This window comes from Hemiscyllium ocellatum, chromosome 5 (assembly GCF_020745735.1).
Source record: "Hemiscyllium ocellatum isolate sHemOce1 chromosome 5, sHemOce1.pat.X.cur, whole genome shotgun sequence".
Classification (NCBI taxonomy): Eukaryota; Metazoa; Chordata; class Chondrichthyes; order Orectolobiformes; family Hemiscylliidae; genus Hemiscyllium; species Hemiscyllium ocellatum.
This window is the reverse complement of record NC_083405.1, coordinates 80,165,569-80,182,944: the sequence shown is the minus strand read 5'-3', so window position 1 is coordinate 80,182,944 and position 17,376 is coordinate 80,165,569. Positions and strand designations below refer to the sequence as shown.

General features: G+C 39.1%; 1 protein-coding gene across 4 annotated transcripts in view; it reads right to left on the bottom strand.

The window, feature by feature from the left end:
* Window positions 1–5,518: 5,518 nt before the first annotated feature.
* The window catches only part of LOC132815754 (ras-related protein Rab-5A), a 52,118-nt gene continuing 40,260 nt past the window's right edge, over window positions 5,519–17,376 (bottom strand). For 3 of the 4 annotated variants that reach the window (XM_060824899.1, XM_060824898.1, XM_060824900.1), the window contains 3 exons: window positions 14,805–14,927; window positions 8,384–8,477; window positions 5,519–6,874 (listed from right to left, as the gene is read on the bottom strand). In XM_060824899.1, coding sequence (XP_060680882.1) covers window positions 6,759–6,874; window positions 8,384–8,477; window positions 14,805–14,927 — 333 coding nt within the window. In that variant the 3' untranslated portion in view covers window positions 5,519–6,758. The remainder of the gene's footprint in view (window positions 6,875–8,383; window positions 8,478–14,804; window positions 14,928–17,376) is intronic. The other variant, XM_060824901.1, reaches the window with a different exon arrangement.

Sequence of the window (17,376 nt, the reverse complement as noted above, 5' to 3'; positions counted from 1 at the left end):
AATAATAGGTGCATGAGTTAGCCATTTTGCCCTTCAAGCCTACACCACCATTCAACACGATCATGGCTAATCATGCAATCTCAGTACCCCATTCCCATCCTTAATTTAGTCTGAGAGCAGGCATGACATTAGATTAGATTCCCTACAGCATGGAAACAGGCCCTTCAGCCCAACAAGTCCACACCAACCCTCTAAAGAGTAACCCACCCAGACTCATTCCCCTACATTTACCCCTGAATGATGCACCTATCACTATGGGCAATTTAGTAAGGCCAACCCACCTGATCTGCACATCTTTGGATTGTGGGAGGAAACCCACACAGACACAGGGAGAATGTGCAAACTCCACACAGTCGCCAGAGGGAGGAATTGAACGCGGGTTCCTAGCATTGAGGCAGCAGTGCTAACCACTGAAACACCATGCCGCCCCAATATGGTTGGGTTGGTGGTTCACAGATGCTAACTTGCTTGGATGAAGAGTGGAGGAGAGTGTCTAATGGAGTACACAGGAATGCTGTGAAGATTGATAGCCTAGAGAAGCAAGTAACAAGTTGCTGCCATCAGGTAACTCACCTGATGTCAGGAATTGGCATATCTAGTTTCTGTCAAAAGGAGAATTGCAAAGTGACACAAGTGAAGTGAGTGGGCTAATAATGAATGGAATTACAGTAGCTGCTGTTTAATAGTGACATTCTGAATTCAGAGTTTAAAACTTAAGGTGAAAATTGGGAATTTTATTTTCTTGAGACAGAATTTCTGATTTCATTCATTCTTACCGTATTTTCCCAACTTACATACCATTGCCTGCATTCTTCATGGAAGGTGAAAATTCCACTTTAAAATGTGTGGTTGTGCAGTAGGCTCCTAGGCCAGAGCTCATCCACTGTTTCCTCACTTTTTCCTCTCTGCGTACCTCCATCTCTCAGAGAGCATGGGTAGTGAAGAGTTGAGTCTTCGTGGACTTGGCAGGCTCCTGGACTTCTCAAGGAAGCCTGGCGTGGAACCCCAGCCTCGAAGTGAAGCCCAGCTTTGGCTCCCTGCTTTATAAAAACTAGAATTCTGAACGTTCAGATATAAATTGGAAAATTAAAGGTAAGTTTTTATACCTAAGATGGCATTAGAAATGGTGACTTTTTACACTTGTCACTGTATTCACGTACCCCTATATTCGAGTACAAGACGATAAAGCCTAATTCCTAGGTATTTTTAAATTACTTCACAACTCAATTTATGTCACTGTGGATAGTCTGATTTCCCGTTAAAACCTGCTGTCCTGCCCATCTCTGTATCAAGATTGGCTACAACATGGTTAGTTCCTTCACCCAAATCATTAATATAAATTTAAATAATTGAGGTCCCAGCATTAATTCTTTGGGATTCCAATTGTTATAGTTTGTTAACCTGAATATTATCTATTAATCTGAGCTTGATTCTCTGTTGGTCAATATTCTATCCATATTGACATTCATCTGCATAATCGGTATCCTAATGAGTGTCTCTTAGAAATCAACATACATCTACTAGTCCCTCTTTCTACACCCAACTTATTATATCCTCAAATAATTGTAATAAATTTGGGAACACTACTTCGACAAAATCGTATTGATTTTTCTTGTTCCTAATGCGATTTTGTAAATGTTCTGCTGCGATCTTCATCAAAAATTCTTGCATTTGCCTTCTGACTTATATTGTACTAACTAGGCACTTATTAGCCTTTGGCCCCATTAACTTTCCTAGCATTTATTACATTAATGATGGTGATTTAAGTTTCTTCCTGCCTTTTGTCCCAATCAGCCATGCCTAGGAAAGGAGTCAAGGCTGCAGGAACAAAACTGTTTTGGCATCTGCCAATTATCAAGCAGCATAATGTCACAAGGACAATTGATTACCCTGCAGAAGAATTTAAGCAATTAATCACAGAAAAGCTATGTCTTCAGACAGTGAAGGTCAAATGTAACAAAAAGAACAATAATCACTCAGTCAGGAATCCTCTTGGAAGGAGTGATCACAGTATGGTTGAATTTAAAAAAACAGCTGGATAGTGTGAAGATAAAATCCAATATCAGGGTCCTGTGCTTGAATAAGGGAGACTATGATAGAATGAGGGAAGACCTGGCTAAAGTAGATTGGAAACAGAGACTTAATTGTGCGACAGTTGACGAGCAGTGGAGGGCCTTCAAATAAATTTTTCAAAGTGCTGAGCAAAAGTATATTCCGATGGGAAGGAAGGACTGTAAGAGGGATAATAAGGCAGGCTATCAAAGTGAAAGAAAAAGCATACAATGTCGCCAAAAACCAGTAGGAATCTAGAAGATTGGGAAAACTTTGAAGGTCAACAGAAAGCCACAAAAAGAGCTATAAAGAAAAGTAAGATAGAGTATGAGAAAAAGCTAGCACAGAATATTAAGTCAGATAGCAAAAATCTCTACAAATATATAAAACGAAGAAAAGTGGTTAAAGTAAAAGTTGGTCCTTTAGAGGATGAGAAGAGGCAGTTATGGAATGTGATGAACTAGCTGAGGCATCGAACAGGTTCTTTGCATCAGTTTTCACAGTGGAGGACACTAATAAAACGCCAGTAAGTGATGAAGAGACAAAGGTAGGTGAGGACCTGGAAACAATTATTACAGAAGAGCTAGTGTTGGGTAAGCTAATGGAGTTAAGGATAGATAAGTCTCCTGGCCCTGATGGAATGCATCCCAGGGTACTAAAAGAGATGGGAGAAATAGCAGGTGGACTGCCAGTAATTTTCCAAGATTCGCTGGACTCTGGGGTAGTCCCAGCAGATTGGAAAATAGCAAATGTGAGGCCATTGTTTAAAAAAAGGAAGTAGACAAATAGATGGGAAATTATAGACCAGTGAGCTTAACCACTGCAGTGGGGAAGATGCTATAGTCTATTAACAAGGAAAAAAATAGCAGGGCATCTCAAAAGAAATTGCACCATTGTACAGATACAGCATGGATTCATGAAGAGCATGTCATGCTTCACAAATCTTCTGGAATTCTAAGATGACACTTCAAGCAAGGTGGACAATGTGGACCCAGTGGATGTGGTGTACATGGATTTCTAAAAGGCTTTTGACAAGGTGCCACACACGAGGCTGTTGCATAAGCATGCATGGTGTTCAGGGTCGATTATTAACATGAATAGAGAATTGGTTGACTGGAAGGAAGCAAAGAGTGGGGATAAGTGCTATTCTGGCTGGCAATGATTAATGGTGTGCCTCAGGGATCGGTGTTGGGACAATTACTCTCAATTTATATAGATGGTTTGGAGTTGGGGACCACGTGTATGGTGTCAAAATTTGCTGATGACACTAAGATGAGTGGCAGAGCAAAATGTGCAAAGGACTGAAATTTTGCAACTGAACGTAGATATATTAAATGAGTGGGCAAAGGCAGTTGGAATACATTGTTAGTAAATGTGGAGTCTTACATTTTTGTAGGAATAAAAGCAAAATAATTTATTACTTGCATGGGAAAAAGTTGCAGCATGCTGCTGTGCAGTGGGACCTGGGTATCCTTGTGCATGAATCACAGAAGGTTGGTCTGCAGGTACATGTAATTAGAAAGGCAAATTAAATTTTGTCCCTCATTGCTAAAGGGATTGAGTTTAAAAGCAGAGAGCTAATGTTACAGCTGTACAAGGTGCTAGTGAGGGCACACCTGGAGTACTGTGTGTAGAGGAGGTTCACGAGGTTGATTCCAGAGGGGAGGGGATTGGTTAATGAGGAGAGGCTGAGTAGATTGGGATTGCATTCACTTGAATTCAGAAGAATGAGGGGCCATCTTACAGAAACATATACAATTATGAAGGGAATCGATAAAATAGAAATAGATCGGATGTCTCCACTGGTAGGTGAAAGTAGGACAAGACGGCACAGCCTCAAGATTAGAGGAAGCAGGGTTTAGAACTGAACTGAGAAGGAACTTCTTCACCCAGAGGGGTGTTAATCTATGGAATTCCTTGCTCAGGGAAGTAGTTGATGCTACTTTAGGACCCGCTTTTAAAGCTAAAGTAGATAATTCCTTTAGCTTTCAATAAGGAACTAAGGGATATGGTGAAAATGTGGGTAAGTGGAGCGGAGTCCATGAAAAGATTAGCCATGATCTTATTGAGTGGCGGAACAGGCTCGAAGGGCTGGATGGCCTACTCCCGTTCCTCGTTATGTTATTTCTGATAAGTCACGAAAATGTAGTTTTGCAATATTTTGGATGAACGAATCTAAAGAAACGTAGTTAATATAACACATAACATCATAAAACTAAAGGATGAAAATCTGTACAAGAATCCAATACCAGACCCATCATTAGCAAAACTTTGAAGAACATGGTACAAGGATCAATCCTTGTACACTTCCAGGAACAAACACTATTCATTGGAATAGTAGCTAAATTCCACCATTAATTGCATCATAGCCAGGTTAAGTGGTGGGGCTGAAACTGCTTACTTGAGGGATGTTATTTTGGTTGCTACATGCAATGAAATTTAAAATCACTGTTTCAATACTTGATACTTGTGAGAAGTTTAAATACTGAATTAAGGAAATGTGGTGATTTACCTGCAATACTGGGCAGCAGTTATCATTGGTTATTGATCAGCAAGTGCCACTCGATAGCACTTTTGTTTATCTCTTCCATTACCTTTCTCAATATTGACAGCAGACATAATGGAATAGCAGTAATATCACTGGACTAGTACTCCAAAGATCCAGGCAAATATTCTAGGGACGTGGGAGTTGGTGAAATTTAAATTGAATAGAATCTGGAATGAAAAAAAAACTAGTCAAATTACAATCATATAACAATTAGCGATGGTCATAATATCCATCTGGTTCACTAATGTTCTTTAGGGAAGGAAAATGAGTCATATTTGCCTGGTTAGGCCTACTTGTTACTCCATATACACAGACTCAATTGTCCTATGAAAGGGAATACAGTAATTATAGGTAGGCCCAAATGCTGGCCTTGACAGTGACACCCACAGCTGCTGAAAAATAAGATTTCAGGGGCAGTAATTGGCTGAGCCAGATTTGACTTTTTATTTTAAAAAGACAGAACCTACCTAGGTAATTTTCCACACTGCCAGGTAGATTAAAGTGTTGAAACTATACTGGAGCAAATATCTTTATTTCTATTGCTGGAAATGTTGCAGCATATGATGAAAAATAACAGCTATCAAGCGGATTGTAGGTGTTTATATCTAGACTAGGAATGTGTCCAGATATCAACACCAATAAATAAATCCTTGCACCGGAATTAAAAACTGACAAGTTCCTATAGTATCTAAGGAATGCCTAACAGATAAAGCATAGTAATTTAGTTTACTTCAAACCATTTAAAAAGATTGAAACATTATTTTTCAAGATTTTTAAGCTGAAGTTATCTCAGTTTTAACTGAATTAACTTGTGTTTTCAGGTTATAATCGCCTCTGAAAACGAATATTGGATATTGACAGATTTCACATCTTTAACATTCCATCTCATACATTTCTCAAAATGAATTAACACCAACATTTTGAATATATTTATTTACATGTATATTTTAACAAATTGATTAGAGACAGTCCAATTTCTAATAGGTGAATAAATATAAAAACCTTTAAATGTTAATTTTAGTTCTGAAACACTGCATTCACATGGATTGAGCCAAAGGAGGAAGAGTTTACATCAGATTATGACTACGGTCTTGATTATCACATTTAAAAAAAAAATTCATTAGTTAACCCATTGTTAAATGCAAAGCCATTACCCTTGCTCCTTTTGCTGGATGCTTCATCTTGATGCAATGACAAAATGCTTTACATATTGTGCTATTGATTTCAGATAATTCACCTTTTAGAAGACATGTCCACAGTACTGCAAACTGTAACTACAAAAAACTGTGCATTACAATGGAAAAAGAAGCATCCTGTAACCCAAAAAAAGTACACATTTGGGAGCTGGCTGGAAAAAATTACTGAAGGAATACATGGTCATTACTTACAGTACATACAATTGTAGAGTTCTCTATGTCATATTTATATCATAATTAAAGTTTTTCATAACCCTTCTAGAACAAATCTGATCTACTTCAATTAGTTCTGTATTTAAATGATTTTTCAGTACAGCTTTCCTAGCAGAGCAGTCTGATAAATTTATGTAAATGTAGACCAAGTCTTAATACCTTATTTACAAGAAATGGATCGCAGTAAAATTGCAAAGTAATGATAGGGAATATACACAAGAAATATTAGTGCAAGAGTGGATAGCTTTTACACAACAACCTGCTAAAATAAAGTTCAATTCCATTATAATTTGCTGATCAGATTGAAGGAAATTTTACATTATAAAGTTATTTCCAATAAATAGTTAGATATTGGTTTTATGTACTGTACATCCAATATAAACACTTAAGGATTAACCAAAAGGTCACCTCTTAGTTAATAATTGGATAGTTAAATGGTACAAATTTCAATAGCTTACATTAAATTGAACCAACTTAAGCAGGTTTTAAGATTTCATTTTTCATTAGTTCATCCCTACAGAAGGCAAAGTTTATGCTTATATTGAGCGATGCATGCATCTACCAACTGAAGAGAAGAACACATTACATTTTTAAAGTTCTTAAGACAGAAATCTTGTATTAGAAATGTAACTATATGCTTTCCCCTTTAAATTTTGAAATTGTTGAGGATCATTTGTTATCACCAGTTCTTCCATTACAAAGCAGTAGTGAGGTGGTTACTTGGAAATGGAATTACATTAGAAACAAGCCTAGTTACTACAGCACTGACTCTTAGTCTGTTGAGTGGGTTCATGAAGATCTACTCCTCTGCTTCTTCCACCATTTAGTCCTGTACTCTGTGGCTCATTCTTAGGCAATTTCTTTGCTGCAACAATAAGATTAAAGGTTAATGTCTGACAGTTCACTTTCTATTGTTTTTCACACCTGAGTATGTATCAGCTTTTCTGTGCAAAAGAATCTTTTGTTTTTGCAGAACGTTTCTACCCAGTCAGAAATACTGACTTTTCATTCTTTCTCAGATAGTCCTAATTTAGGTGTTTTGGTGATGGACTGATAAACATCTGAAACACAGAAGAGTCTGTCACATTTTCATTGTCTACCAGAGTCTCTCACTGACCTCTTTCTGTTCCAAAGTCATTCGTAATTTGTCGAACAAAGTACAAGTTCAGTACTCCAGAATCCACAAGAGTGCAATTTCAGATCATAACCTCAGTCCTCATTTGGATGGTAGCTGAAGATTTTCACATCTGCATTAGTTTTGGGCCAGATTTTCCAAGAAGTGCAATCTTTCAGATTGCCACACCATCCCATGTTTTTACAAAACATGGGAGCTCTGCATTTCCGGGAGTAAATTTGATCAGGGCTCCATCAGAAATGTGGAGCTGTACTTCCATTCTGACAGTCTATTCTTGACAGAACTATAAAACTGGTGTGGTTGGAGTTGGGGGCAGGGGAGTGGGTGCTGCATGGCAATCAGTTAGACCTGATATCTAAAGGTCAAGACAGCTACTGTAAAATACCAAGTACGTTGCAGTACGGTGCCTAGAAAGGATTCAGGGGGCCTGACTAATCCTGAATAATTATTTAATTCATTTCATTGCAACATTCTGATTGCACTTATTTAAATGGAGGCTTTTAGAGTGCTCCAAATGCAGAGGAATGGCCACAGGAATCCTTAATTTTTCAGGCAATTCCTTCAAGGGTGGATACAATAGGACTTCTGCAAGGTACCCATGCGCAATCCACATATACCATGGAGTTATGACCATCAGGCTTCTGGAAATCCGGGCCTTTAATTTTTTTCTCTGGATGAATCCTGATCCGCTAATTGTATCCAACATTTTCTGGTATGGCAGTTGGTGAAATCCGAATTTGATAAAAGTTAGCCTAATGGTAACCACATAGCCATGCTGACTGTTTGGTTCATTCATGCCCTGCTGGAAAGGAAATGTTATTTTACGTAGTCTGGCCAACATAAGACCACAGATTTACAATGTGGCTGACTCTTCGATAGGCAATTAGGGATGGGCAATAAATGCCTAACATCTCATGAAAAATGAAACAAAACCAAAAACAAAAGTTAAAAGCTTCCCATTAGACAAAATGTTATTGAAGTTTAAAATTATTTACCTCCTTATAGAGACCTGAGTTTCCAGCATTATTTTTATTTGACTCTTAACTGTAGTATTTTACATTTAACTATTTCTGAATTAGTGACAAGTTATATAAAAAATGAATGAAATGACAGTTTACATGTTCCTGAAATATTAGCAGCTCTTATTCCAATTGTTTGAATGCAGAATCCATTTTAATGGCATTTTATTGCAACAGGTTGCAAATTGTAATAAGTTCCTTCCGATATGAACAAGCTTACCTATTGCCAAAAATATTTCATTCACATTCATTGAAGTCTTTGCAGATGTCTCCATGAATAGTAAGCTGTTGTCATCTGCATAGGACTGTGCTTCCTATAAACAAATCAATTAATTAGAAAGTGTTTCCCTTGGAGCTTTTGGACAGGACAACAGCAACTATTTAATCCTTCACAAAAAGACACAATTGGAACATATCCAGTTTTTCTGTCACGGAACAAATATTTCTTTGTGTAGTGTGGTTTGTAAAATACACTTTGGAGAATGCCACTCTGTTGAACATTAGGAATACGTAATAGATTCAGCAATGTCAAACAGGAATTCATTTAAGTTTTTAAACATTTATATAATTCATGAGAACTATTCTCTTAACCAAAGCTTTGATTTAACCCTTCTAAAGTCAGCTACTGCTTCCTTGTACTCTCTCTCTCTCTCTCTCTCTACCAGGCAACAGCTCATTTTGAGATGTATTGCTGCAAGTGCTAGCGATTTTCAAACAGAGACAAAAAGATGGACAGCATAAAAACAGATCTTTCGGTCCAACCAGTCCATGCCAGTCAGATATTCCACCCAACCTTGTCCCACCTGCCAGCACTTGGCCCATATCCCTCCAAACCCTACCTATTCATATATCCATCCAGATGCCTTTTAAATGTTCCAATTGTACTAGCCCCCACTACTTCCTCTGGCAGCTCATTCCATACATGTATCACCCTCTCCAGGAAAATGTTGCCTCTTAGGTCTCTTTTATATCTTTCCCCTCATGCCCTTAACCTACGCCCTCTGGTTCTGGACTCCCCCCACCCCAGGGAAGAGACTTTGTCTATCCTATCGATGCCCCTCATGATTTTATAAACCTCTATAAGGTCACCCCTCAGCCTCCGACGCTCCAGGGAAAACAGCCTCAGCCTATTCAATCTCTCCCGATAGCTCAAATCCTCCAAACCTGGCAACATCCTTGTAAATCTTTTCTGAACCCTTTCAAGTTTCACAACATCTTTCTGATAGGAAGGAGACCAGAACTGCACCCAATATTCCAACAGTAGCCTAACCAATGTCCTGTACAGCTGCAACATGACCTCCCAACTTCTGTACTCAATACTCTGACCAATAAAGGAAAGCTTACCAAACACCTTCTTCACTCGCCTATCTACCTGCGACTCCACTTTCAAGGAGCTATGAACTTGCATTCCAAGGTCTCTTTGTTCAGCAACACTCCCTAGGACCTTACCATTAAGCATATAAAGTCCTGCTAAGATTTGCTTTCCCAAAATGCAGCACCTCGCATTTATCTGAATTAAACTCCATCTGCCACTTCTCAGCCCTTTGGCCCATCTGATCAAGATCCTGTTGTAAACTGAGGTAACCCTCTTCGCTGCCCACTACGCCTCCAATTTTGGTGTCATCTGCAAACTTACTAACTGTACCTGTTATGCTCACATCCTAATCATTTATATAAATGATGAAAAGTAGTGGACCCAACACCGATCCTTGTGGCACTCCACTGGTTGCAGGCCTCCAGTCTGGAAAACAACCTTCCACCACCACCCTCTGTCTTCTACCTTTAAGCCAATTCTGTATCCAAATGGCTACTTTGTCCTGTATTCAGTGAGATCTAACCTTGCTAACCACTCTCCATGGGGAACCTTGTGAAACACCCCATTGAAGTCCATATAGATCACATCTCCTGCTCTGCCCTCAATCTTCTTTGTTGTTTCTTCAAAAAAGCTCAATCTTAAGTTTGACAGAGACTATTTACCCCGCACAAAACCATGTTGAATATTCCTAAATCAGTCCTTGCTTTTCCAAATACATGTACATCCTGTCCCTCAGGGTTCCCTCCAACATGTCCACCACTGACATCAGGCTCACTGGTCTATAGTTTCCTGGCTTCCTTAAATGGTGGCACCATGTTAGACAAACTCCAGTCTTCCAGCACCTCATCTGTGATTATTGATGATACAAATATCTCAAAGTAGGCCCAGCAATCACTTCCCTAGCTTCCCACAGAGTTCTAGAGTACACCTGAGCAGGTCCTGGGATTTATCCACCTTTATGCATTTCAAGACATCCAGCACTTCCTCCTCTGTAAAATGGACATTTTGCAAGATGTCATCATCTATTTCCCTACATTCTATATCTTCCATATCCTTTTCCACAGTAAACATGGATACAAAATCCTCATTTAGTATCTGCCCCATCTTCTGCAGCTCCACACAAAGGCCACCTTGCTGATCTTTGAGGGGCCCTATTCTCTCCCTAGTTATCCTTTTATCCTTCATATATTTGTAAAAACCCTTTGGATTCTCCTTAACTCTATTTGCCAAAGCTATCTTATGTCCCCTTTTTGCCTTCCTGATTTCCCTCTTAAGTATACTCCTAATGCCTTTATACTCTTCTAAGGATTCACTCCATCTATCCTGTCTAAAACGACATATGATTAGATTAGATTTCCTACAGTGCGGAAACAGGCCCTTCGGCCCAGACAGACCCTCTGAAGAGTAACCCACCCAGACCAGTTTCCCTCTGACTAATGCACCTAACGCTGTGGGCAATTTAGCATGACCAATTCACCTGACCTGCACATTTTTGGATTGTGGGAGGAAACCGGAGCATCCGGAGGAAAGCCATGAGGAGAATGTGCAAACATCACACAGACAGTCACCCGAGGCTGGAATCGAACCTGGGACCCTGGTGCTGTGAGGCAGCAGTGCTAAAACCACTGTGCCATCGTGCTTCCTTCTTTTTCATAACCAAACCCTCAATTTCTTTAGTCATCCAGCATTCCCTAGACCTACCAGCCTTTCCTTTCACCCAAACTGGAATATACCATCTCTGGATTCTTGTTATCTCATTTCTGAAAGTTTCTCATTTTCCAGCCGTCCCTTTATCTGCGAACATCTGCCCCCAATCAGCTTTTGAAAGTTCTTGCCTAATATTGTCAAAATTGGCCTTCCTCCAATTTAAAACTTCAACTTTTAGATCTGGTCTATCTTTCTCCATCACTATTTTAAAACTAACAGTCACTGTCCCCAAAGTACTTCTTCACTGACACCTCAGTCACCTGCCCGACCTTATTTCCCAAGTGTAGGTAAAGGTTTGCATTTTCTGTAGTAGGTATATTCCACATACTGAATCAGAAAATTGTCTTGTACGCACTTAAAATTCTCTCCATGTAAACCCTTAACAGTATAACTGTCCCAGTCTATGCTTGGAAAATTAAAATCCCCACCCTTTTATTCTTACAGATAACAGAGATCTCCGTACAAATTTATTTCTCAATTTCCCTCTGACTATTAGGGGGTCTATAATATGATCCAATAAGGTGAGGAACACTCCTGGAAAATTAGTGCCAGTAGACTAAATGAACACAGCCAAAAAAAAGTATTTCCCAATTTAGAAAACTATTGAAGTATTTTCTAATCACAAAACAGGGCAAATGCAACACAGCTAACTTGCCAATTAACCTATCCCAACAATCGAAAAAACAAAAGGTGGAAAGAACAACAGTGCCATTAAGCATGTCCCAATAACCTGATCATTGATGTTTAGCATGACTTTCAGGTGAGGCAGTGGCAATGTCACTAGGTTAGTAATCAAGAACACCAGGTTAATGTTCTGGAGACAAGGGTTCAAATCCCACCAGAGTGATGGCAAAATCTGAATTAAATAGAAATCTGAATTACGAAGAGCTAACCTATTGGTAACCATAAATCCACTGTTGATTGTTACAAAAACCCACTTGTTCATTAATGTCCTTTAGGGATACATGACTCCAGAACTACAGCTCTTAACTGTCCTCTGGGCATTTAGGAACGGGCAACACATTCTGGCCGAGCCAGTGACACTCAAATCCCATGAACAGAAAAATAAACTTTCATAAAGATCACTCAACTTTAGACCTTATTCCAGACTCAGTCCAAACATGCACACAATAGTCTTACTTCCACGAACACGTTATCGGCTGGCTGAAATTATGAAAGAATGACTTGAATGTAGGACCAAGTAAAACTCAGGTTATTCAGAATTGGGGAAACACTCCATTGGTTAAAGTCATGAAAAGCCCTGACTGTTCAAAAGCAAAGATAATCATCCCAAATACTTCATCACTTCTTGAAGTGCATTAGAGAAATTTCCAAGAAAATTATGTGGTAGCCAATGGGTGGAGAGTTTGACATCTTGGCGAAAGTGAGGACTGCAGATGCTGGAGATCAGAGTCTAGATTAAAGTGTTGCTGGAAAAGCATAGCAGGTCAGACAGCATCCGAGGAGCAGGAAAATCAATGTTTTGGGCAAAAGCCCTTCATCAGAAATTCATCAGTAACCTCAATTTTCCTGCCTCTCAGATGCTGTCTGACCTGCTGTGCTTTTCCACCACCTCTCTAATCCAGTATTGGCATCTTGTTGACTAGTTGCAAAATGGTTCATCAGGACAGAAAAAGATCAGCTAGTTTCATGTTTGAAATGAAATAATTATCAAGCCTCATGGACAAATGCAGCAGGATCCAAACAGTCTCAAGATTGGACTGAAGTGACATGAATGTTATTTGTCACAAGAATAGCAAACAATCTTCAACAAGCGAATCCAACCATCTCACAACCATCAATAGCATTATCATTGTTGAATCGAGTCATTATCATAGACAGAAACATAACTGTCGAGAAGTGTGGCGCTGGAAATGCACAGACAGGCAGCATCCCAGGAGCAGGACAGTCGATGCTTCGAGCATAAACTCTTCATCAGGACATTCCACGCTTTTTGACTCTGATTTCCAGCACCTGCAATCCTCACTTTCTCTCAGAAACATAACTGCACCAATCGTATAAATATTGTGCCTACCAAGAGCAGGTCAGAGGCTAGACAGTGGGAAGTAACCCCCAAATGCCTGCCTAACATTTCCAAAATCAGCAGGGCAATGGAATTCTCACCACTTGCCTGGATGCTGCAGCTCCAATAACACAAGCTTGACACCATCGAGGACAAAGCATCTTGCTAAACCGACACCCCATCCACTACCTTAAACATTCACTCCCTTCACCACTGACACAGTGGCAGCCATGTGTAACATACACTAAACAAAATGCAGAAACTTGGCACTTTCCAAACCTGTAACCTTTATCACCGAGAAGGTCAAGAGAAGCAGATGTTTTGGTGCAGCATCATACCCAAGTTTCCCTCCAAGTCACATATCATCCTGACTTGGAAATGAATTGCCTTATTTCATTGTCACTGGGTCCAAATCCTGAACTCCCATTCTAACAGGACCTTGGGTGCACCTACCTTCCAAGGACTGCAGCAATGCAAAACAATAGCACATCACCTACTCAAGGCGCTTAGGGGTGGGCAATAAATGACTACTTAGCCCAGGCTGCCCACATTCCAAAAAAAAAAGTTAAAAAGTATATTTAGCTCATTTTGAGAGAGAGAAAGTAATTACAGAACAATCGCGATTATCTGACTGAGACGGGTAGGGAGTATTTTGTTCGGATAACCGATCTGATCATTAACAAAGCCATATTGAACAAAATTACATAAAAAGCAATTTTACAGAGTTTTTATTTCATTCAATTGATAAAGTGTGTAAAAACTGGATATTGCTAAAAATATCATGATATTTACAAATAAAATCAGTGAATAAAATTCATTGAGGTGGATGTTGGTTATTAGTTTTCGAAGAAAACATCCAGTTGCAATTGCTTAAGATGCTTGTGTTTCTTTGTTTTTGCCAGCAATAACATTTGACGAAGATGCATCAATTTAATGGTATCGACTCAGTCTTGTGCTTCATACCACCAGTGCCAGTATCACCTCGTTGATGTAATGTTTTTACGGGACCTTAAGATCTTGTTTGGATAACCAAGGTTGTTCTGTATCTGGTTTAAATCACAAGTAGCTGTTGGGCAGTGAGAATCAATTTCCATTAAGCTAAAGTTGTTAGATTGCTTACAAGAACAATTGGGGTAATTAAACCAGATCTGAAAAATGTGTTGCTGGAAAAGCGCAGCAGGTCAGGCAGCATCCAAGGAGCAGGAGAATCGACGTTTCGGGCATAAGTCCTTCTTCTCCTGTTCCTTGAATGCTGCCTGACCTGCTGCGCTTTTCCAGCAACACATTTTTCAGTTCTGATCTCCAGCATCTGCAGTCCTCACTTTCTCCTAATTGAACTAGATGCCTTGTCCTGGCCAATGGTAGACTCAAACTTATAAATAAATATTCTGGCAAGGAATAGGATTTTTGAAGAGGTTGCTAAATGCTTCCACTTTACATTTCATAGGATCAATTAGATTAGCAGTTAGTCACAAGTGTGATAGGTGTATTTTGCTTAGTATTTTACTTATACTCTCCAAAGCAAATTCAAAAGGTTTTGAAAACATTTTTTTGCAGCTTTTTGCAGAGACTGTTCAATTTCTTTCATATACAAACCTGGAACTCTACTGCTCTCTTGTTAGCAAGATCAGCCTTGTTTCCTGCTAAAGCTATTACAATGTTAGGACTTGCTTGCCTCTGAAGTTCCTTAACCCAATTCTTGGCACGTACAAAAGTGTCCTGCAAAGGAATCGACATGGGAAACAATGAACATAAAATACCTTTCAAAAATATGCTCAGAGGTGGCCAGCTATGAAACACACTTCCCTAGCAGATGGAGTTTAATCTAGATAAATGCGAGGTGCTGCATTTTGGAAAGGCAAATCAGAGCAGGACTTATACATTTAATGATAAGGTCCTGGGGAGAGTTGTTGAATAAGAGATCTTGGAGTGCAGGTTCATAGTTCCTTCAAAGTGGAGTCACAGGTAAATAGGATAGTGAAGATGTTTGATATGCTTCCTTTATTGGTCAGTGCATGGGGTACAGGAGTTGGGAGGTCATGCTGCAGCTGTACAGGACATTGTTAAGGCCACTATTGGAATACTGCATGCAATTCTGGGCTCCCTGCTAAAGGAAGGATGTTGCAAAACCTTAAAGGGTTCAGAAAAGACTTACAAGGATGTTACCAGGGTTGGAGGTTTTGAGCTCTACTGAGAGGCTGAGTAAACTAGGGCTATTTTCCCTAGAGTGTCAGAGGCTGACCTTTAAGGTTTATAAAATGATGGGCATGGATAGGGTAAATAGACAAGGTCTTTTCTGCCAAGTAGTTGAAAACTAAACAGCATAGATTTAAAGGTGAGGGTGGAAAAATTTAAAAGGTGCCTAAGGGGCAATGTTTGCATACAAAGAGTACGGAAATAGCTGCCAGAGGAAACGGTGGAGGCTGGTACGATTACAACATTATAAAAAGATATCTGGATGGGTATATGAATTGTAAGGGTTTAGAGGGATATAGCCTAAATGCTGGCAAATGGATCTAGATTAATTTAGGATACTTGGTCAGCATGGACAAGTTGGACCCAAGAGTCTGCTTCCGTGCTGTATATCTCTCATTCTATGACACTGCACTGCGAAGCATTGTCAGAAACAAAAAAAGGCAGTTGGATTAAAAAATCCCTAGGATTATTTTGCAGGACTCATTTCAGAAAAGGAATGCCATGCTTCAACTTTGCTAGACAGTGGTGTGCCCGTCAGATAACACAAATGCATAGTATAGCTCACAAAGCTCCAAATGTCAAATACAGTGAAACGTCAATCTACGCCAGAATCAAATATTTTAAACTCCTGAGCTTTGAATCAACAAAGTAAAAATAAATCCTACTGTGCAGCCAAATGTCAGCTGGAAGTTCTGCTTTTCCAGGAACCTTGTGTCTCAGTGCTTAGTAACAGCCAGTAAATATATTTTACCAAGTTTAATTTGAGAGATTTCACAAATTAAGCGCCACAAAGAGAAGATCTAATACAATGATTTCTCCAAGATGTTGGGACAATCCACTTGTGAAGGGTGATGGGTACAGCAGTCATTAACTATATGTAATTCAAAACAAATTGTGCCAGTTTGTCATATACAACTGTCCACCTGCATTTTCTGGTAGATCCAATTCAACCATAAAAGTCTAAAAGGAAATCTGAACAATTGCTCTTCACGGAATAGATATCAAAGAATCTTATTTGATTATGATGTGTTACAGAATCCCCACAATGATCACCAATTTTGGAGACAGATGGGCAACAGGGTAGCTCTAAAGAATAGCATTGATAGTAACAGACTAAATTTCAAACTTTAGGCATTCCATATTCTGTAAAAGCATTAAAATTATACAATTTGAGCTATGTACCAAATTCTCTTTTTTAAAAAGTTGTTGTTGATGACCGAGTAACATGTAGCTAAATGTCTTTGAAATTCAGATTAATTTTAAATTTAATGTAAACCTTTATTATGAGGCAGAGGCAAACTGATTCAATTACCTATTTTCTAAGAATAAATGGATTAGACTAGTGTTTGCATCTGATAGAAGTGAAGTGAACTCTCAGACTGAAAGAGCTAAACAATAATTCTACAGATAAAAGATTTGACAGCAGGTAATAAAGATGACAAATGGAATTTTGGCATTTATTGTTAAAGAAAGTATAAAAGTTTCTGCAACTATACAAGGCATTAGTGAGACAGCATTGGTGTTTCGTGTACTATTTTGGCCCCCTTGACGAATGTAATTGCTTTGGGGGCAGTTCAGAGGAGGTTCATTAGATCAATTTCAGAGATGAAGAGTTTGTCTTGCGTAAAGAGATTGAGCAGTTTAGGCGAGTCAGAGGAGACCTAGTTGAGGTACGCAAGTTGCTAAAGGGATTAATAAAGACAGAGAGGAAGTTTTCTCATGTGGAGCAATGTAGAAAGAGATAGCAAATAAGGAGAAATTATTTCTCTCAAAGGATTGTGAATCTGTGGAATTCATTAACGTGGAGTAGACAGGACACTAACTAAATTTGAGATAGATTTTTATTTAATAATGGGTTGAAGGGTTTAAAGACTGGGCAGGAAAGTGGAGTTGAGGTCAAAGCGGACTCTATGTGCTGATTTGTTTACTCCTGTTCCTAGCTCTTATTTTGTATGACTAGAATACTGTAAGA